Below are 22,261 nucleotides of genomic sequence, written 5' to 3'. Positions count from 1 at the left end.
CCGTCATTTTGTAAGGTTTTAATGGAAACAGAGAAATGATTTAACACATACGGATAAAAGGCAACAAAGATAGAACAAACAGCTGATTTATTAATGATAAGAAAAATCCAACAGTATCTTTTATACTTATCTATGAAGGTGACATAGTATTTAAAACCTTCTATAGACAGACAAAGAGCAGGGCCCCACACATCACTATGAACAATGTCAAATGGTTTATTAGATTTTGACAAAACAGGTGTAAAAGGTAATCTGCTAAATTTTCCCTCTAAACATGTAGTACACAACATTGGAGAAGAATCTAGTACAACAGGTATGTTGGATTTTTTAAGAAGGATTAGAGGGATGACGTAGTCTACTATGCCATAAGCTAGAGTTGACTTGACAACCAAGAAATGTAGCGGATGGAAAATTTGGTTTGGAGCATGTAGATTTGGCAGGCATAGGAATATGGTACAATCCATTATTGCATAGGCCTTTGAACAGTACTCTCCCTATGATTTTGTCCTGAATCCAAAAACAGAAAGCATAAAAAATTAGCCAACAATTGTTGTCAAGGCATATTCTATGTATTGAGAGTAAGTTTTGAGTAAGTTTAGGCACACAAAGCACAGAGTTCAACTTTAATTTGTGAGCAGAAGTTTGTAAAACAGAAGAGCCCACATGAGATACACTTAGACTTTCACCATTGGCAGTCTGAATCATTTATGTGGATGGATATGGTGTAGCTAGAGGCAGATTGCTTAGATCAGCAGTTATATGGTTTGTAGCACCTGAATCAGTAAGTCATACTTGCAGTGGATTCGATTGTTATCCTAGAGGTGGTGCTGAAGCATTAACATGATATGCATTCATCGATGACTGAGGAGTTAGACCATTGGAATTTTTGAAGTGACAGAACTAAGCACTATGGTTTCTTTTTCCACAGATTTGACAACCTTCGGGAATTGGAGAATCAATGTTCCTAAATCTGCATGTATCAGCAAAGTGACCATATTTCCCACAGATTTGACGAGGTGACACCTGAGAATTAGAGGAAGGGTATTGGCTGGATAGAGAGGTACCAAGAATCCCTCGAGTTGAATTGTTATAAATTTGTTTGCCATTGAAAAACTTAGAATTGGAACCATACTAAAATTTTCCCCTTCCTTTGTTCTTGTTGTAGAAAGGCCTATAGCTCGAAGGATGATAGCCAGATGAGTTACCATCAAAGGATCCACCTCCAGAATTGAAATGATTCCTGAATATAGACCTTTTTTCCATGGTCTGTACATCAGAGTCTCTAGCTACTATAGCAGTCATAAAGGGAGTAGCAGATATATTTTCAAGCATGGTTTCCTTAATAAGAAGTTGATACCTAAGATATTTGAGGGAAATTACACTTTATCTTCCTTTAATAATCGAATGGATGGTATTAAACTCAGCAGATAAGCCATTTAGAGTAAGAATTACTATATCGTTATCATCAAATTTCACACTAGCAGCAAATAAGTAATCCCTAGCCTCTTTGATCCTTTGTAAATATAGAGAGATCGAATCATTACCCTTTTTAATGTTTTGGAGTTCAAATTTCATTTGAAAGATACTGGTATGAGTCACTGTGGAAAATTGTTCATTCAGTCGATTCCAGAGATCTTGAGTACTTGTATTGCCAATAACACACAACACTGCAGGCGGTGAAAGAGTAGCAGTGATCAATTGGATTACGGCACGACCATGCATCTTCCAAATATTGAGAGCCTCGTATTCAACTTGAGTGGATGAGGTACCATAATTGATCTCTGAGTCACTAGAAGCAGCAGGGAGAAATCTTGGAGGGCAAGGCATTGAACCATCAACAAACCCCATAATGCCATAACCTTCGAGCATCAATTGAACCTGGAAATTCCAAGTCAAGTAATTGGATTCATCAAGCTTAATTGTCATAGAAGTAGAAACTGTGGAGATGAGGGACGTAATCGGGGACTGAATGATTTGTAGTTGGGAAGCTGTCACCATTATGAAGTAATTCGAAAAACAGGAACCAAGAAACTTTTGACAAACATCTGGTGTGCAAGAATGTATTTCTTGCAGAAAGATAGAAAGAATACTATCAAGATTCAAGAATAATAGTCAATTGTTTTCGAGAGGAAACTAATAAAGATCAGGGAAAAAGAAGATGGAAAGCGGAAGCAGAAGCAGTATCACCAAGATTGATCACCGAACGACTAGCTATTCTAGCGATGATACCATGTAAACCTTGCTATAATCTGATGAAGAAGAAGGAAGGAAGATGAAAGCAGAAAATGTTTACAGAAGAAGATAGTGAGAAAGAAAAAGCTTTTCGTATTCACCTACATAGAAAGAATGATTACAATCTGTTAGGGTACGTTTGTTGCAATGGACTGTCTCGGACTAGACTAGCTTCAGGGACTAAGCTGGACTAGCTTAGACTAGACTAAGCTGAACTGACTTAGTGAAGCGTTTGGTGCAGTGTCAGACCAAAAAGGAGGATTATAATATTATATTATTTAATAATATTTTATTTTTAATTTAATATATCAATTAATATTTTATTATTACTTTATCCCTATTTTTCTTGAACCCTCTCCTATCTCTTCATTCATTTTTTTCTCCACTTCTTCCTCCCCATTCCCCATTTCTCCCATTTTTGTTCCTTTTTTTTTTTTTTTATTGCAAATCCCTTGCCTCTTCACTTCATCTTCTTCGCCTCCTACCTTAACACTTCACCTCTCCCTCCTGCCTCTTCACTGCCTCTGCACTTCACCTTGTGTCTTATTTTTTTCGATGAGTTGTAGGTTTCCCGACGGGTTTTCCAACTAAACCTCATCGGATTAGACGAGGTTTGCACCACTAACAAACTCTTCGTCATCTTTGGTCCCATATTCGAGCTTTGCATGCTCGATCTATCATGGATTCGAAAAAAACCCCAAACCGGCCGAGACTTCCAAGCCATTTTCCTGCCACCTTCGACCACCTTTTGGCCTCGATTTAGGTAGAATCGTAATCCCCTCACTCCCATCTTCAATTTGGTATTTTACATAAAATTGGTTGTGAAAAGCATCCCATGGTTTTCGAGGGTGAGTGGTCGAGGAGCAAGGCGAGGAGGAGAGAGGGAGAGAGAGGGAATAGTCTTAGCTAGTCCCATGGTTTTCAAAGGGTTTCATTAAGACCAGCTAGTCCCGAATTTAGTCTAGGCGGTTGAGACTTAGTCTCATTAAACCTAGTCCCTGTCAGGAGCAAACATGGGACTGGACTAATCCTTAGTCTAGTCCAGTCTAGTACACTTTAATGAGGGCAAACAAATGCCCCCTTAGAGTTTACATGTTTATACATTTCTTATAAATACCCAATCTAACTACCTTCCTTATCTAATGACAACTGGCATCTTGTAAGCCATTGGATCACTATCCTCAACAGTTATATCTATCTTTTGCCCATTTATACATTTCTTATAACTACCCAATCTAACTACCTTCCTTATCTAATGACAACTGGCATCTTGTAAGCCATTGGATCACTATCCTCAACAGTTACATCTATCTTTTGCTCATAGTTTTGTGCAAATTGTGCTTCAACCTATAATAGTGAGTTTGCATAATCCTCCAAAGTATGTATTTTCTTAATCTAGTGGCAGATCCAGAATTTTAACTTTAGGATGTCATAATATATACAATCTGCATTTTTTTAAGACGGAAATAAAACTAAAAATTGAAGAGGTGGCAACCAAATTTTTTTTTGGTCTGAACTTAGCTCGGTGTATGAGAGTGAGTGTTTGTGGTGGAAAGAGAACCAAAAACTGAAGAAGCAAGCTCCTTTCTTGAAATATTGTAGTATATGGGTTTTTCTTTTTAATTTATTTCATATTACATTTTAGTGAGGGTTGTAAACAGAAAAATCTCGTAGCAAATGAGACAAGAACATGTGTACAAAATGAAGATTGTATTAATTTGAATGTAGGATTACAATCTCTTTACAATTTGAATCGTCTACTTCGATCTCCAAAATGTAAGGTGTGTAGTGTTGTTGATTCGATGGTCACGATGACTTGATCTCGAATGAACGAATGCCTCAAGGTTTTGGCCAGCAGTGATGGAAGCATTGACACATCTAGTGGTGCTTGATTATTCTTCTCAAGAACGACGAAGAACATAGAGAATTTTCGAGTCTAGAGTGTTTGAGCATTTAGGGGGTTTGAGAGCTTCAGAGTTTCGAAGCTTCAATGTCTTGGTGTGAATGATTTTCTGGACCCCTTTCTTTGTCTTAGAGCCTCGTATTTATAGGCTTTCCAAGTCTTACCTATGGATCTGTTTTGGCCTCCATCTGGGTTTGAGTAATTGACGATAGAACCAAGATTTCATTTGTGGCTTGGTTCGTGATTTGACTCTGATTTAATTTAAATTAAAACCAAATAACTCATTTCCGTCAAGTGTTGACACGTGTCCCTCTTAATGGCTTGTTTGGTTTTGATGAGCCACATGACATGTGCACGAGTTATGAGACCCATGGTGCATACCACATAAGCCTTGGTATGTCAAAACTTTAATATGTTGGTGAACATTTACTTCACCAAAATTTCAATGTTACAAGTGCATTGCATAAAAAGCAACATTTTACTTGAGCAAAACACAAATGTTTTGGTAGAAAATTTATGGCAGCTCGTCTTATATTCTTCCTAGCTTGTCTATAAATCTGCAACAAATAACCGTGGCTACAAGGCGTCACCACCATCATCACATCTTCTCTGCAGATCAGCCTTTGCACATCCATATAACCAAAGAGGTCTCAACCACCTGTCCACCACTACCTTCTAAAAGAATCGAGAGGTCCTTAAAGGTCCTTCAAAGGATCTTTTACCGGCTTTCAAGTGGCCTCGGGACTACCCGAGTCTCTCTATAGATCTGCCTTTACCTTGATCTATTAATGAAATTCTCCATTTTTTCAAAATAAATAAATAAATAATTCAAGATTCTAAAAAAGGCTAAACACCAGTCGAGCGTTGGGCTGAAACTAGGCAAACTAAGCGTATTTAATTATATTACTATATAACATATAAATAGGTACCTACTTACACTCTAAAGAGAACTATACTTGTATTGAGAATTGAGAAAATTTAAAACTTAAGCCATCATAGCCTTGCCATTGAAAACCTACTTTCAAAGTCTGAGTAGGCTGAAAAATGAGCCCAGGTGATGACGTGTCTAGGCAACAACAACTGCAATAAAAGGCACGAATAGAGTCAGAGTCAGCGCTAGTGGAGGTGAAACAGAGAGAATGTGTATTTGCAGAGATACAAGGAGAAGAGAAACATGAACTGGTGAAGAGAATTAGTGTAGTTTACCCAGAAAACCATTCAATTTAATTAAAAAATAAAAAAAAAACAATGGAACCGCAAACCCTGAACCCCTTAGCCCCTAATCAATTTTCTTTTACGTTTTGCCTAAATTGTATCGGTCATCCACCACGCAGCAAACCGATTTTTAAAACAGTGAAATAAGCACCGTTTAGGCCGATTTTTAGAATAGTGAAATAATTAAATGAAGCATGCACTGCAAACTCAAGACTTGTTTTAATAGGGTAAAGCTGAGTGGCCACTGTTCAAACAAACTTGACGCTTGCTTGGAAACGAAAAAACATGCAAATGTGCAAATTTAAGCTATGGCTTTTCTACAAATATTATATTGGACAGTACGAATGTATTTTACAAATGATAACAATGAAGAGGATTCAAAATTTTAAAAAGAGATACTTGGTAACTTTTTCAACTAATTTCTAATATATGTTTAATCATACATATATTGTATCATATTAAGACCAAATTGGACAACTGATATAAATACCAAAATGTCAGTTATTGGTTATATCATTTATTTGGGCCCTAGTTCAATTTCATGGCAGTCCAATAAACAAGCAATGGTGTCTATAAGTTTAACTGAAGCAGAATATAAAGCACTTGCTCACTGTGATGATGATATTTCATGGATTAGAATGGTTCTTAAGGATTTACATCAGGTTGTTTTTGTACCAACGTTGCTATATTGTGATCATTTGTCAGCCTTAGCTCTTAGCTCAAATCATGTGTCTCACTCTAGAACCAGGCACTTGGATACATATTACCATTATTTGAGATAGAAGGTGCAAATAGGGGATCTAATTGTTCAATATGTGCCTACTGAGGAGCAACTTCAAAGTTGTGGTTCTATGAATAAAAAGCTCTCCATTCGTCTTGATGGATAGGCACGAGTTTATTCATCTAGATTGATGTGATTCAAGAGAGAGGGGGAAATTCCCTTACGAATCAGAAGGGAAAGTGATGTTTTTTTTTTCTTTTCTTTTTGGTCTATTGCAATAGTTCTTGACCTCTAATTTGTGGTTTGATGCATGTTATATCTGTCTTTTGCTCATAGTTTTGTGCAAATTGTGCTTCAACCTGTATTAGTGAGTTTGCATAATCCTCCAAAGTTTGTAATCCTTGATCTAGAGACGGATTCAGAATTTTAACTTTGGGTGGTTCCAGTATATGCAATCCATGATTTTTTAAGATGTAAGAAAACTAAAAATTGAAGAAATGAGTAGCCAAAATTTTCTTTTAGTCTAAACTTAGTGTTGAGAGTTACCTCACATTGGTGAGGGGCAAGGTTTGCTATGTGCTTATATGGTCTTGGGTTATTCCCCATATGGCTAATTAGTTTTATGGTAGAACCTCAATTTCATCATGGTAGGTTGTCCTCGTGTGAAGCCAAATAGCCACGTGCACTCCACGTCACCCAATTGTTGTCCACATGTGGGCTTGAAAATCCGCCACACATGCGGGGACGTGTTAAGAGTTGTCCCACATCGGTGAGGGATAAGGTTTGCTATGTGCTTGTATGATCTTGGACTACTCCCCATATGGTCAATTGGTTTTATGATGAAACCTCAATTTCATCACTTAGCTGGGTGTATGAGAGAGAGTTTGTGGTGGAAAGAGAACTAAAAACCGATGAAGTAAGCTCATTTCTTGAAATATTGCAGTATATGGGTTTTCTTTTTATTTCATTTTACATTTTAGTGAGTGCATTGAATAAAACGCAACATTTTACTTAAGCAAAACACAGTTTTTTTGTTGGAAAAATTAGGGCAATGCGTCTTATATTCTTCCAAGCTTCTCTGCAAATCTGCAACAAACAACCATGGTTACAAGGCGTCACCACCATCGTTGCAGCTTCTCTGTAGATCAGCCTTTGCACATTTATGGAATCGAAGAGGTCCCAACAACTTGTCCACTACTACCTTCTAAAAGAATCGAGAGGTCCTTGAGGTCTTTCAAAGGATCTTTTACCGGCTTTTAGGTGGTCCTGGGACCACCCAAGTCTAAGATCCGCCCTTACCTTGATCTATTAATGAAATTCTCCATTTTTCATAATAAATATATAAATAATTTAAGGTTCTGAAAAAAACTAGGCATTAATCGAGCATCAGGGTATGACCTAGGCAGACTAAGCACATTTAATTATTTATAGCATATATATAGGTGCCTACTTGCACTCTAAAAAAGACTATACTTGTATTGATAATTTAAAAAAGTTAAAACTTAAGCCATCATGGCATTGCCATTGAAAACCTACCCGCAAAGTCTAAGCAGGTCGCAAAATGAGCCCAGGTGATGACGCGTCTAGGCAATGACAACTACGAGAGACGGCACATACAGAGTCAGAGTCGACGTATGCGGAGGAGAGAGAGAGAACGCTTATGTGAGGATAGATAAGGAGAAGAGAAACACGAAACGGCAAGAGAAATAATATGGGTTCTTTTAGGGTAGGTTACCCAGAAAACCATTTAACTTAAGGAAAAAAAATGGAACCGTAAACCCTGAACCACCTAGCCCCTAACCAATTTTTCCTTACATTTTGGCCTAACTTGCATCGATCTTCCACTGCTTAGCGCTTAAGCACTGCCTAAGCGGATTTTTAGAATAGTGAAATAATTAAATGGAGCATGCACTGAAAACTCAAGACTAGTCTTCATAGTGTAAAGCTGAGTGGCCTCTGTCCGAACAAACTTGAATCTTGCGTGGAAAGGAAAAAACATGCTAATGTCCTTAATTTAAGCAATGGCTCTTCCGACCATTTTAATTAAAAATATTACTTTCTTTCAACCATAGTTTACTACTAGGTAGGTACCCTTTTCTTGTGACTCTTAATTGATGTCGATCTTCGGCGAGGATGGGTTGTTGACTGAACAACTCACAATTTTTCTGGAGGAAAATTTAAATAATAGTGATGTCTGCAATGGTTATGGACTTGCTGGCTTCCTCATCTTGGATAGGGAGCCTCTTGCCAGTGGCGTGAAGCGTGCCCTCCAAAGAGATGGAAACACGTTGTTCACTCCGCCGATGTGAAGATAACATGGGCGAGTCCCAATGTTTAGTCATAACGGTTAATTCGGAAGAGATATCCAGGAAGTTAATCGAAAAGGGCCCATGGTTTATAAACGATGATGTGTTTACGATACAAGCATGGCCGAAGGAATGTACACTCGAAGAGATAACCCCGAACTATGCTACATTTTGCATACAAATCTATGGTCTCCCATTGGGTGTTCTCACAGTGTCTTGTGCTAGAACCATTGGGGAAAAGATTGGAATGGTTATCAGAGTTGAGGATCCCGCTCTCACCGGTAACAGGGGATTTCTAAGATTAAGAGTTGAAATTTGCGCTAGAAATCCATTGTTGATGGGATTCTGGTTACCCAGGAAAAATGGTAAGTGTACATGGGCAAGATTCAAATATGAGGGTTTGAAGAAATTCTGCTATCGATGTGGCCACCTGGGGCACACTAATCTAAAGAATAAACCTTGTCGACATTCACTCTACCCTGCAGTGATTCATGATGGATTGGTATATGAGGATCATCTACGGGTTGTTGCCGTCAAGGGGCCTACTTCGGTCTTCCAGCAAAACACAGACTCATATTTCTAATGCTTTATTTGAATTGCCAGAAAACCCTAGCCACACTTTTTCTAACCTCCAATTTGGCCCCCAAACATTTTTCCCAATTACGGTACATCCGGTGATCCCTATGAAGCCTCAATTACGGTACATCCGGTGATCCCTATGAAGCCTACTCAAATGAAGCCTAACACAAGCCAACATGGCCAACTTCACCAAAGCCCATTTAAAAGAAGAAAAATCTGTTTGTTGGAGCTAGGGACTTCTGGCAATAATTGTAATCCTAATAAGGCTGGTGGAGCTAGCACTGGTTTAGTCAGAAGTCCACTATGTCCCATGGCAAAGAAATTCAAAGTAAAGCGGGTGAGAAACATGGAACCTGCCCAAGTAAAAAGGATGGATATTGCTACTCCAAAAGCAACTATCTCCCAACACCTCAAGAATGTTGATTGAAGAATAAGGAATCCGGGAAAGCAAGAGACACACAATTATGGTTGTGGTGGCTGGCCTATTGCATCCACACGACCCTAATGATACAACTTTTTTGGAACTATCAAGGGTTAGGAAATCCTTTGACAGTCCAAAATCTTAGGGAGTTGATTCGCTCTCATAATCTCTCTATAGTGTTTTTAATGGAAACTAAACAAGGCACTTATAGAATGAATCGATTGAGGAGACAATTTTGCTACTCCAAAGGTTACAATGTTGACCTGGAAGGCTCGGCGGGCATATTAAGTGTGTGGTGGAGGCCCAAACTCAAGGTCCAAATTTTGTTAGCGACAAAGAACTTGATTGATACCTTTTTATGATGTGATTCTTTGGGGGGATGGTTGTCATCTCTCGTTGATGTATGGTCCTCCATATCAGAACGAGAAGCAAGCATTTTGGGATGTTATTAGGAATCTCCATGCTAACATGGATTGGCCGTGGGTTTGCACGGGAGATCTTAATGAATTGTTGTGCTCTTATGAAACGGAGGGTGGTTCCCTTTGGTGCAACACAAGAGTAAGGTACCTTTGCAATTTCGTTGATGCAAACGGGTTGTTCGATGTGGAATTCAAGGGACCTCGATTTACTTGGGTGAGGAAGGAAGATGATATGATTGTTTTGCAGGAGAGACTTAACCGATGTCTTATGAATGATAAGTGGTTGGATTTGTGGCCTGCTTCTCGGGCTATCCATTGTCCTTGTATTGGTTCCAATCACAATCTTGTTTTGTTTGATAATCCCCCCTCTTTTTCCAAAGCTCAAAAACAATTCAAGCTAGAAGCCATGTGGACAAAGGATCCTAAGTGCAAATCGGTGGTGGAATTGGGTTGGTAGGAAGGTATCGGCACCACGTACTTGAATAAATGGATGTCCGGTCTGTACTTTTGCAAAAAGAGGTTGATCACTTGGAGTAAGGTGAAGTTTCCCAATAATAAATGCAAGATTGATGTTCTGCTTAAAGATTTGGAGGGAATTCAGTGCTCATCTTCCCCTCCATTGAGAAAAGAATTGGAGGTTAAGGCTCAATTGCAAGATTTATGGCAACGAGAGGAGCTTTATTGGAAACAAAGGTCGAGGATTACTGGCTTAAGGACGGTGATGCTAACACTAGATTTTTCCACCTATCTACTCTCCAACGAAGAAGGTCGATTAGGATAGTCAAAATTGATGGAGGAAATGGGATTTGGATTGAAAATGAACGTGATATTCGTCTTGCTTTTGAGAACTTCTATGAGGACCTTTTTAAATTGTCAGGGAGTAGAGATTGAGGGAATGTCTTTGACTGCATACAACCAACTATCACTTATGAGATGAATGAGGATTTGTACAGACCCATTTCTGTTGAGGAAGTTAAAGATGCTGCTTTTCAACTTGGCTCCTTGAAGACCCCTGGCCTGATGGTTTTCTAGGGCTGTTTTACCACAAATTTTGGGATATTGTTAATGATGTGATAGTGCGGACAACCAAGGAATTTATGGATGGTTTGTTATATCTACACCAACTCAACAAAACCTATATTGCCCTCATTCCGAAAGTCCTTGACCTTGAAAATAGAAGCCAATTCAGACTTATTAGCCTTTGCAACAACTCTTACAAGATTTTATCGAAAATTCTTTCCAATCGCCTCAAAACCATCCTACCAAATATTATATCCTACCACCAAAATGCTTTTGTGCCCAGTCGTCAAATCCATGACAATCTTTTTGTAGCCCATGAAGCTTACCACTACTTGAAACTCAAGAAAAAAGGAAAGAGGTGTGAGTTGGCTTTAAAATTAGACATGAATAAAGCTTATGATAGGGTGGAGTGGGACTTTTTGGAGGAGACTACATTGAGAATGGGGTTTAATATTTCTTGCGTGGCGTTGGTGATGAGTTGTGTTAGAACTACTTCTTTGTTGGTGTTGATCAATGTGAAGCCGGGGAAGTTTTTCAACCGATCAAGGGGATTAAGGCAAGGGGATCCATTATTTCCCTACCTCTTCCTCTTGGTGAGCGAAGTGCTTTCACAAAACATATGTTATGCTACTAATGTGAATTTTGTGTAGAGGATGACTATTAGTAGAGGTGGCCCCATGCTATCACATATCTTTTTCACCGACGACTCACTTTTCTTCATTCGTGCCACTGTGGAGAATTGTCATAATATAATGAAGATTTTTTATGATTATTGCGTTGCTTCGGGGCAACAAATCAATTATGATAAATCCTCTATCTACTTTAGTGATAACACTCCAGTAGATGCCAAGACAGAAATGTGTGAAATTCTAAGAATTCCGGTTACGAACGACCCGGGAGTGTACTTGGGTTTGCCATCTATTTGGGGAAGGTCGAAAAGAAAAGTGTTGGGTTACATTAGAGAAAGGATTTCGAAGAAGATTAAGGGTTGGAAGGCCTCTCACTTGTTAATGGCGGGGAGAGAAGTTCTCATCAAAGCCATGGCTCTCGTGGTCCCGGCTTATCCGATGGCTTACTTTAAATTTCCCACCACTTTATGCAATGCTATTAATGCTGATATGAGCAGTTTTTGGTGAGGAGATTGTGAGGAGAAGAAGAAGATTCATTGGAGCAGTTGGGGAAGTTTATGCAACCCCAAGTCTGAAGGAGGAATAGGATTTAGAGATATTGAATGTTTCAATGATACTCTTCTTGGGAAGTAGTGTTGGAGAATCATTTGCAACCTTGACGCTATATGGGTTAGAATTCTTAAGGCACGTTACTTTCCAAATTGTGACTTCCTTCAAGCTACTCGAGGTTATGGGCTTGGGTTAGCCTTTTGGAGGGTAGAAAAATGCTGGAAAATGGTACTTTGTGGCTGATTAGTAATGGTGAAACTGTGAAGGTATGGAATGACAATTGGCTACCTGATATGGAAAGACAGAAGCTAAATCCTAAAGCAATTCTACCTAGACGTACTCCGTCTCTTGTGTGTGACTTGATTGGGAGAGAAGACTCAAAGTGGAATTTGAGTATATATGAGCATCTGTTGAAGGATGATGATATGAGTCTGATTCGTGCTATCCCACTTTACTTGTTGGATAGCCCGAATCGTCTTATCTGGCTTTGGACGAAGGATGGTGCATACACAATGAAGAGTGGTTACTTTTGGGCTTTCAAATTTAAAAATCAAAGTACTATTGTCCACCAATACTCTTCTCATCAAGTCGACAAGAAAATATGGAAGTTTGTTTGGAGTGTGAATTTACTTCCCAAGATTTGCAACTTTCTGTGGCAAGCTATGTCTTCTTTTCTCCCAACCAAGTTGATCCTATCTCGAAGACATCTTGCAAACAACGTGTGCTGCCCTATTTGCCTGGTAGATGACGAGTCGATTGAACACATGTTGCTGCTTTGTCCATGGGCTTGGCTGGTGTGGTTTGGCTCTCTTTTAAGCTACTTACCTAGCCCATAGTGTATAACAAAGTTTGATGAATGGGTTTTTAGGGATGATCGAAATCAACTACGGCACCTGACTGTAATCAGCTCATTATTGTTCTTGGGATTACTTGCTGGGAAATTTGGAAAGAAAGGTGTAGGGTGTCTTTCAATGATTCTACTCCAAATCTTGTCTAAGTGAACCACAAATGCCGATTGTCCGTTGCTGAAATTATGAGTCAATGGTCTAGATTTAGTCACGCTCGAGGGAATAGTGGGAATAGAGTGCAGGTTGTTGCATGGTGCCCTCCTACATATCCAATGATCAAAGTTAATATAGATGGCGCTTGGAAGGTCATCGTAATGTGGTTTTGGAAAATGATTGCAAAAATGTTATGGACATAATTCAGAAAAGAAACTTGAAAGGTCTGTGGAAAATCATTCCTATTGTGGAAGAAATAAGGAGACATGCTTGCTTGTTCTCTTCCCTTCATTGGAAATGGATTCCTAGGTTAGCAAACAAAGCAACTTATGCATCTGTATCCTTGGCGATACAGAGGGTGTGCTCTTCGAAATGGGACTTTGTGCCCCTTCCCTTTCTTGTTGGTGTTATGTCTAGGGATGGCCTCCCTTATCCCCCTTCTGTATAATCCCCATATGGGGTGGGAATAGCCCCTCCATCTTGGGTGTAGGTAGATTTTTTGGTAGCCTTTTAGGCTAGATAGCTAGTTCTTACTTATTGGAACATGTCTGTTCCTGCTCCATGTAAAAGCTGTGCTTATCTTCTTCTTTTCTAAGGAGTTTTTCTGTATTCCTTCTTCATGTTGCTTTTTAATGGAATTCTCTTCTACAAATATTATATTGGACAATACGAATGTACTTTACAAATAATAACATTGAAGAAGATTCAAAATTTTAAGTAAGAGTACTTGGCAACTTCTTCAACGAATTTCTAAATGTGAGTCTAATCATATTTATCGATAAGCTAATATGACAATAGACATTTTTATTTCATTAAGTCATGGTTACGATCATTTTTTAATACATATTTCAATGTAATTTTGACTCGGTTAAATTGTGTAATATCTTTGATATCTTATAAGAAAAGAAAAAACCATGCATGATAGGTAGGTTACTATGTTGTTGTCAACCGTATAAAACAAGTAATAAATTGTCAAACCTAATTTGGTAACCAAATATCGAAAAGGCATGGCCAATTAAAAGGGCTGCCAAATCATCATTTTCTCATTTCTTCACCTCAATGCCTACAGTCAAAATCGTAGGTGCCAAAAACTGCATTCTGTAATTTTATTTTCTTTTTGTTTAACAAAAGATATTATCTATACTAAAAGGTGGAAGAGTAAACTAAGTTTGACAATGAGCTAAGTAATAATGTGGTTCAAAATTCCTCTTCCAAGTAAAGAGAAATATCACCAGACTGTAATACTAAATGGTTGGACTGTGTATCCTTTAAATTCCAAAAAAGATTAATCAACTTTTTCTACGACAAAAAACAAAAAGAAAAAAAATACTGGAAATACAAATATGGAAAATACAATAATTAAAAAGAAAAACAAAATGTGAATATTTGAGCCAGCCAGCCAGCCATATCTGAGCCAGCAGCCAGTTTTAAGCGAGTGAACGTGACAACATTACGACGTCACTTGGGCGTGGATTTTTATGTCCATGACCAAGCACTTGTAGTAGGTGAATGGTGTCGTTTACTAGAGTCACCAACCAAGGGACGAGTAAAGACTCTGCGTTAGGTGAAGCGTCCTACGTGGCAGCCAACTGGTTGGTTTTGGGCTAAAGTGTGCCGCATGTAACCAAATCTATTTCGCTTCCCCCACCCACCAAACACCCCTCACCTATTACATAATGCCACGTGTACTAGAGAAGTGAAGCTGACTTAATAAAGAGAAATAAATTGTGTACGTGGAATGGACTGATTGGTCTGTTACTTCGGTGCAACTCTTTGGAATTGGACATGTTCTGTCATTGACAAATAAATTAATACCAACCAAGTCCGTTTCCCTCACCACACCTGCTTGTATATTTACTCCAACCAAAACCCAAACCAAAAACCAGGGAGAAGGTCGTCTGAAAGAAACCAACCCAATCCCTACTACCAATTTTCTCTCACATTTTCCCTCACTTTCTCACCATCTAAACACATATCCAATGGAGCACCATCACAAAGATGATGAGTTCATTTTCCGGTCGAAACTCCCCGATATTTACATCCCAAACCACCTCCCTCTCCACACCTACTGCTTCGAAAACATCTCCCAATTCATGGACCGCCCCTGCTTGATCAACGGCAACAACGGCGACACCTTCACCTACGCCGACGTCGAGCTCACCTCCCGCAAGGTCGCCTCGGGGCTCCACAAAATCGGCATTCACCAAACCGACGTCATCATGCTCCTCCTCCAAAACAGCCCTGAATTCGTCTTTGCATTTCTCGGCGCCTCCAATATCGGCGCAGTCGTCACCACCGCCAACCCCTTCTACACTCCAGCCGAGATGGCCAAGCAGGCAAAAGCATCCAATGCCAAACTCATCATAACGCGGTCGGCTTACGTGGACAAGGTGAAGGACTTCGCACTTAAAAACGACGTCGAGATCATGGTCGTCGACAGCGCGGAAACTCAGGAAGACGGTAATACTTATCGTCACTTCTCGGAGCTGACTTCGGCGGACGAGAATGACATCCCGGCGGTGAAAATATACCCCGAAGATGTCGTTGCGCTGCCGTATTCTTCCGGGACGACGGGGCTACCTAAAGGGGTTATGCTGACGCACAAAGGGTTGGTGACGAGCGTGGCGCAACAGGTGGACGGAGAGAATCCAAATTTGTATTTCCACAGTGAGGACGTGATCCTCTGCGTGCTGCCCTTGTTCCATATCTACTCCCTCAATTCAGTGTTTCTCTGCGGACTCAGAGTTGGGGCGGCGATACTGATCATGCAGAAGTTTGAGATCACCAAGTTGTTGGAGCTGGTGGAGAAGTACAAGGTGACGATTGCGCCTTTTGTACCTCCGATCGTTTTGAGTATTGCCAAAAGCCCCGACTTAGACCGGTACGACTTGTCATCGATAAGGATGGTGATGTCCGGTGCGGCGCCGATGGGGAAGGAGCTTGAGGATACAGTGAGGGCTAAGTTACCTAATGCCAAACTTGGACAGGTAATTCAATTGAATAACGTCTTTATATATATACGCACACACACACCATATTTCCTACGTGGTTGAGTGATTCTCATCCTCAATCATGTTTTGGTAATTTTAGTCCGGAAAATGCTATAAATGCCATATTTGTTTACCAACTGTATTTTCGTGGGGCCATCATTTAAAATTTGAGTAAGAGTTGTGTTAGTTGTTGAAACAACTGCAAGTCGTAAAATATCAACAGTTAATAGTAACTTATGTATTCGTGTGTGGTTGATTGAGTTAGACTATAGAATGGATTAATCACTAATTAAGTATCAAATTCAAAACAAATATAATACGTTATAGTCATATATATAAGTTGAGCTTAAAACTTCTTATTTAAATATGAAGATGAATTAATTAAAAAAAAATTGATAGTGAAGGGTATCCATTTTTCAACAATATATGTCATACAGTTTTTGTTATTTGTACCCATTTGTCAACCATATATGTCATACAGATTTTGTTATTTGTACCCATTTGTTAACCATATATGTCATACAGTCTTTGAATATGAAAATAATGGTGTGAAATAATATACGTTGAAATTTGTTCAGGGGTATGGAATGACAGAGGCTGGACCTGTGCTGTCAATGTGCTTAGCATTTGCAAAGGAACCATTTGAGATAAAATCAGGTGCGTGCGGGACTGTTGTAAGAAATGCAGAGATGAAAATTGTTGACCCTGATACGGGTGCTTCGCTTACGCGAAATCAAGCTGGAGAGATTTGCATCAGAGGTAGCCAAATCATGAAAGGTACACAGAGTGGCTACTATTCCATTACAATAAACCAATAATTTTCTTGCATATTCTTTTACTTAGGGGCGTGATATCCATACACCATTTTTTACTTCTCACACACCCTTCTAATTTTCGGTTGTCGGATCGAATGAATTGAAGAAAATCAACAGACAGAAATTAACAAAGAGTATGTGAGAACTAAAAAGGGATGTGTGGATAGCACACCCCTTTATTTTATCTTCTTCTTAAGATTACAGTATTAATTATGATCTAATTAATTAGTTCATTTGTTTGCGGATCTTGCTGGCTTTTATTTTATATATCTGTCCATATGTCCTAGGATTCTCTCCCTTCCTCCTTCTATCATCTCCTCTTACATTCTTTATTTTGTCTTTCTCTTTTTATAAAAAATTAATATAAGATGTTAACATGACTTAACTGTGACTCTTCAGATAGGAAGGCAGGGAAGGGGAGGGAAAAAAAGAGGGAAGAGAATCCTACTTGGTTTTTAATTCATGCATGGTGGTGTATTTGGAAATATAATCTTGCTTGGAAAATAATATAGGATTGTACTTTAAGAACCGAGCTGTGAATTGAATAGAGAAACCCTAAAATTCTTAATTGATAGAAACTCCAAAATGGAGTAATTAAAAATTTAAAAAAGAATATGAGAAAATTTTCGTTTCGTACTTGTTAATAGATGATAAACCATTTAAGAAACCCCTTAACTCGACATATCTCAAGTCCAACAATTCCAGATTAGAGGAAAAAGTGGAGTCCTCAAAGATGCACAAAGAAAGAAGCAAGATGATACTAATGGAGTTTGGTCAAACTTCTTCTTCATAAACCCTAGACCCTAAACCATTGATTTGAAGATGAAGTACCTTCTCTTTACACCTCATAGAAATTTCTACCCATGATCATTCGACAATACTCTTTTCTGAAAATGGTGGAGAAGATGAACTTGTGAGACGAACACATGATTTGATTTGGATTTTAAGTGGAGTGTGGGGTATACGTAGAAGGTGTGGGGTGTGAGGATAATATTGAAAAGTATGTGAGATGTGTTAAGATAAATTTTAGTCTAAAAAATAAATGTGGGGTGTATTAAGCATATGAGATGTAGTCAACAAAACGTAGGGTGTGAATAAAATAACTCCTTAATATTTAGTAGTAAATTTCTCTTTAAAGGCGAATTTGAACTACATTATTACTAGAATATTGTGAGGTTAAGTCCATCATTTCTTTCTTAGTGTAAATATTATCGTTTCTTAAAAAAAAAAAAAATTAAAAACTTACAAAAATGAATTTTTAAATAATTTCAGGCCATGTTGAGATTTTCTTAATCCTTACAGAGATAATGCGTGTCCATGCTGAGATTTTATATAACAACAGATTATCATTTTGTTACCAGGAAAATCATTATGTTGCATTCTCATTCTATCAAAGTCAAATCATGAATCCAAATAATAACTCATTTAATTAATAGTTAAGATGTATGAGCAAAGAAACGTAACTTTTTGAACAATCAAACTAAATACTAATGAATGAATAATAGAAAATATTATTGGTCGAAGGGACTATAACTTTAAACATCAATTTATCTTGGTCGTGTCTGGGTGGACGAAATTTATTGGTGAATGGGCTGGGATTAGGATTACCATTTGTTTATTATTTTCGTAGCTTCACACTATTTTCGTAACTTGAGTGGGTTCGTTTCGTACAGGCACACGCTTATTTCCAAATCCATTAACATTTTTTTTTTTTTGAACAAATGATATTATCTGAAGAGATGGGCTTAGTCTCACAATGGACTAGAAATAATATGGTTAAAACTCATCTTTGGTGAGAATTGATCTTAAGACATCTCACTTACGAGTAAAAATGAATATCACTACATTATAGTACTAAGTTCAATCGTTAACATTTTTAAGATGACTCATTATATTTTATATTTACTAAAAATATAACTTTACCCCCTAAAAATGAATTTTCTTTACCTAAAACCCAAAATAGTTTTTTGTTTTTTTTTTCTCTAAATTAAACTCAATGACTAGACTCCACATAAACAAAATCATTAATTAAGTTTGACTTCACACCTTTTAAAATTTCTAGATGCCTAAAATGCCCCTAATAACATGATATATATGGCAATTAACATTATAAAATTTAATACATGTTAGTAGCTTTAGTATCATGATATATACTGTGGCAAAAAAAAAAAAAAAAAAGCATTAATGTTATAATTTCAAAGGAAAACGAATGAAAAATGACTTGAAAATTTTGAATTTTAACCCAAATAACAAAGGGACTTTTAGAGTAAAAATATCCTTAATGTTAAATGTAAACAATACCAGGAGTGTTTTGTTAAGACTCCCTAATTTCAATGCATTATTAATAACAAATTCAATTTTTACAAAAATAATGTACCTATTATTTAATTTACCAAAATAATTTACTTATTGTTTAATTTTTATAAAAATAATGTAGCCATTGTTTAAAAGAAACAATGTATCTACTGATTTTTTTTTTTTTCCAAAAATAAAGTACCTATTATTTAACTTTTATAAAAATAAGGCACCTATGTGTAATTTTACGAAAAAATAATTTACATATTGTTTATGAAAATAATGTAGCTAAGTGTAGTTTTAAAAGTTGTAAGGGACTAAATCTAAAGCACCCTTTTATTTATGTTTATTTTTTGTTCTACTCATTTAAAAGTTCAAAAAATTTATAAACGTGTGAATACTACTTGGTTCTGACATTTTTTGTGGATCTGTAGTATGGGCGAGTTTTATGGTAAAGAGATCATCTCTGGATCTCTTCCATCAAGACTACCAAATCAAATGATTCAGGTCCTAGAAATTTGATCAAACGGCTAAAAATAGTGGTCCTTTTAAAAGTTATAATAACTTTAGTTGTTGGATCAAATTTCAAGGGTCCGGATCACTTGACCTGGTGGCCTTGGTGAAAGAGATCTGGAGAGGATCTCTTTTCAGTTTTAAGACAATATAAAGTGTATCAAAAATTTTCTTTAACCAAAAAAAAATTAATTCACCAAAAAGATATATGCATGTTTACATAGATTTGGCCTTATTGGTGAGCAGGTTATCTTAATGATCCTGAAGCCACGGAGAGAACCGTAGACAAACGGGGATGGTTGCACACAGGTGATATAGGGTACATCGACGGTGATGACGAGCTCTTTATCGTCGACCGATTAAAGGAACTCATCAAATACAGAGGGTTCCAAGTGGCTCCGGCTGAGCTTGAAGCCATGCTGATTGCCCATCCCAACATCTCCGACGCTGCTGTTGTACCGTAAGTTAACCTGTACCACATTCTACATGGTTATGTCTCATGCCCTTATAACTGGTGCGGCGTGTTACCAAACTATCTATCAGTTTATGGAGATAAGAACATTTGTATAACTTGTTTAAAATTTGTTTGTTTCAGTATGAAGGATGAAGCTGCAGGTGAAATTCCTGTTGCATTTGTTGTGAGATCGAACGGTTCCAAGATCTCCGAAGATGACATCAAACAATACATCTCAAAACAGGTACCATTGTTGACTTGTATATATTAGTACTCAAATACGAGCAGTTAGTAAATTAATACAGTGTTACACACTCGTTTGAGGTATTGACGACTTTACTACTTGAAGTGAACGGAATGCCTGCTGGTTAAACTACTAGAAAATTCCACATGGCTGAGCTAAACCAGTTAACTCAGATATGACTACATTGATGGATTAGCCAAACATTAGGTATATCCCAAGAACATACTTGTGGTAGTATCAAGTCCAGCCGATTTTGATATCTGTAAAAGAGAGAAAAATCTCGTTAGTCAATTCTTATAATGGTGAAAGGCCTCTCTAGATTAGATAGTTGTGAACATTTTCTTCAAATATTCCTGACCCGAGCTACATTGGTGATTATTCGATCATGGCCTCGAGTCCAAAAGTAAATATTCTGAATCATTAGTTGTAAACCCATTATTATTTATCCGAAATTTCGTGTGCCAAGTCTCGTGGATTATAATCTATTTTCTTCTTCCTTTTGGAGTGATACTTGGGGTTGTGTTATCTATTGGTGTGTATAATTGGATGGCCTTACTAGGTGTTGATTGGAACTATAACTTTGTACTCTTGTTAGGCAAGGCCTCTCTATATCAATGGTTTTTTTTGTTTTGGTACCGTTTACTTTTGAATTTTGCTTCATCCCGAAAATAAATAAATAAATAATTCTCGACTGATCGTTTGCATTATTTTACGTGCAGGTGGTCTTTTATAAGAGAATAGGTCGGGTTTTCTTCATAGACAAAATACCCAAGGCTCCTTCTGGCAAAATCTTGAGAAAAGACTTGAGAGCAAAGCTGGCTGCAGGCCTACCCAATTAGCGTTTCAAGTGACAAGCTAAACCACACAATATGAAAGACTGATTGTGAAGATGAAACACGTATCAGCGTGTGTACGCGCTATTTTCCAAAATGGAAAATGGGAAATCAAGATGGAAAGGAAAAAACTATAGTTGTTTTTAAAGTGGTGATTTTTCAAGCCTTTGTATGTGCTCTAATATCTTCCTCTTTGGGACCAACAAGAATCTTTAACACAGAGAGAAGTTGTAGCCTTCATTCAAATTTGTTTATGTATAGCGTGTTCCATGATATTCACCAAATAGACATCAGAAGTGTTTGTAACATTAAATGGTAAGAAATGTATTGTGTCAAATATGATTCATTGTGTTGTTGCTTGTTATTTAAATTATTTATTTGCATAAATTACATAAAACTACCTCAATTATGAGTCACATTACAATTTCATACCTCAACTTTTAAACATTGTAATGTCATACATCAACTTAACAATTCGTTGCAATGTCAACCCTCCATTAACTTTTCTATTAATTTTCCTATTAAATGATGACGTGGTAAGTACGAGACTCACTACTCAGCCAACTAGGTTAAAACATTAATGAAATATTATTTAAAAATGTCAAAAATCAGAAAATTCAATTAAAAATGCAGTTGGTACAGATTCATTATCTCTTTCTTCTTTACCATCTTCTCTTCGTCTGGTACATGAAATATTAAAGGGATTGGCTTATGGGTCAAAATCAACAGAGAAAAGCGTCACTTTCTTTCCATCCAACATCATCCTCTGAGCAAACAATCGTGGGTCATCGCTGCTTAAGCCGTCGTGGATTAGCAAAGGATCTCAGGTCTAAATGTGGTTTAAATTGGCCAAGTCGTTGTCGATGCTCAAACGGATGCTTTATATGAGAAGTTGGCGAACCTAAGAGAAAAAAAAAAATGGAGTGTAAGAATAATCTTCTTGGCCACTAGATTTTTATATTGGAATTTGCCCCTAAAATAATACGTACAAGAAAAAATTAAGAATTTGAGATTGGCTACCCTAAAATAATGCCAAACCAGATCTTCTCCACTCCAGCCACCGCCCACCGCCATCACCCATTCTATTAGCAGATCCCCACTTTCTCTCTTCCTTTACTAAAA

At 37.6% G+C, this 22,261-nt stretch overlaps 1 protein-coding gene across 1 annotated transcript; it reads left to right on the top strand.

Moving 5' to 3' along the window:
* The first annotated feature begins 14,836 nt into the window (after positions 1–14,836).
* Positions 14,837–21,485, top strand: LOC137737534 (4-coumarate--CoA ligase 2). Its single transcript, XM_068477048.2, has 5 exons — positions 14,837–15,982; positions 16,564–16,762; positions 19,855–20,068; positions 20,204–20,306; positions 21,026–21,485. Exons 1-5 carry the CDS (start codon positions 14,975–14,977, stop codon positions 21,143–21,145), a joined length of 1,644 nt encoding a protein of 547 aa, XP_068333149.2. The 5' UTR covers positions 14,837–14,974; the 3' UTR covers positions 21,146–21,485.
* The last annotated feature ends 776 nt before the right edge of the window (positions 21,486–22,261 follow it).

This window comes from Pyrus communis, chromosome 13 (genome assembly GCF_041283825.1).
Source record: "Pyrus communis isolate YQ-2024b chromosome 13, ASM4128382v1, whole genome shotgun sequence".
In the NCBI taxonomy this organism is placed as follows: domain Eukaryota; kingdom Viridiplantae; phylum Streptophyta; class Magnoliopsida; order Rosales; family Rosaceae; genus Pyrus; species Pyrus communis.
The sequence above is the reverse complement of the archived record's forward strand: the minus strand, read 5'-3'. Positions and strand labels throughout refer to the sequence as shown.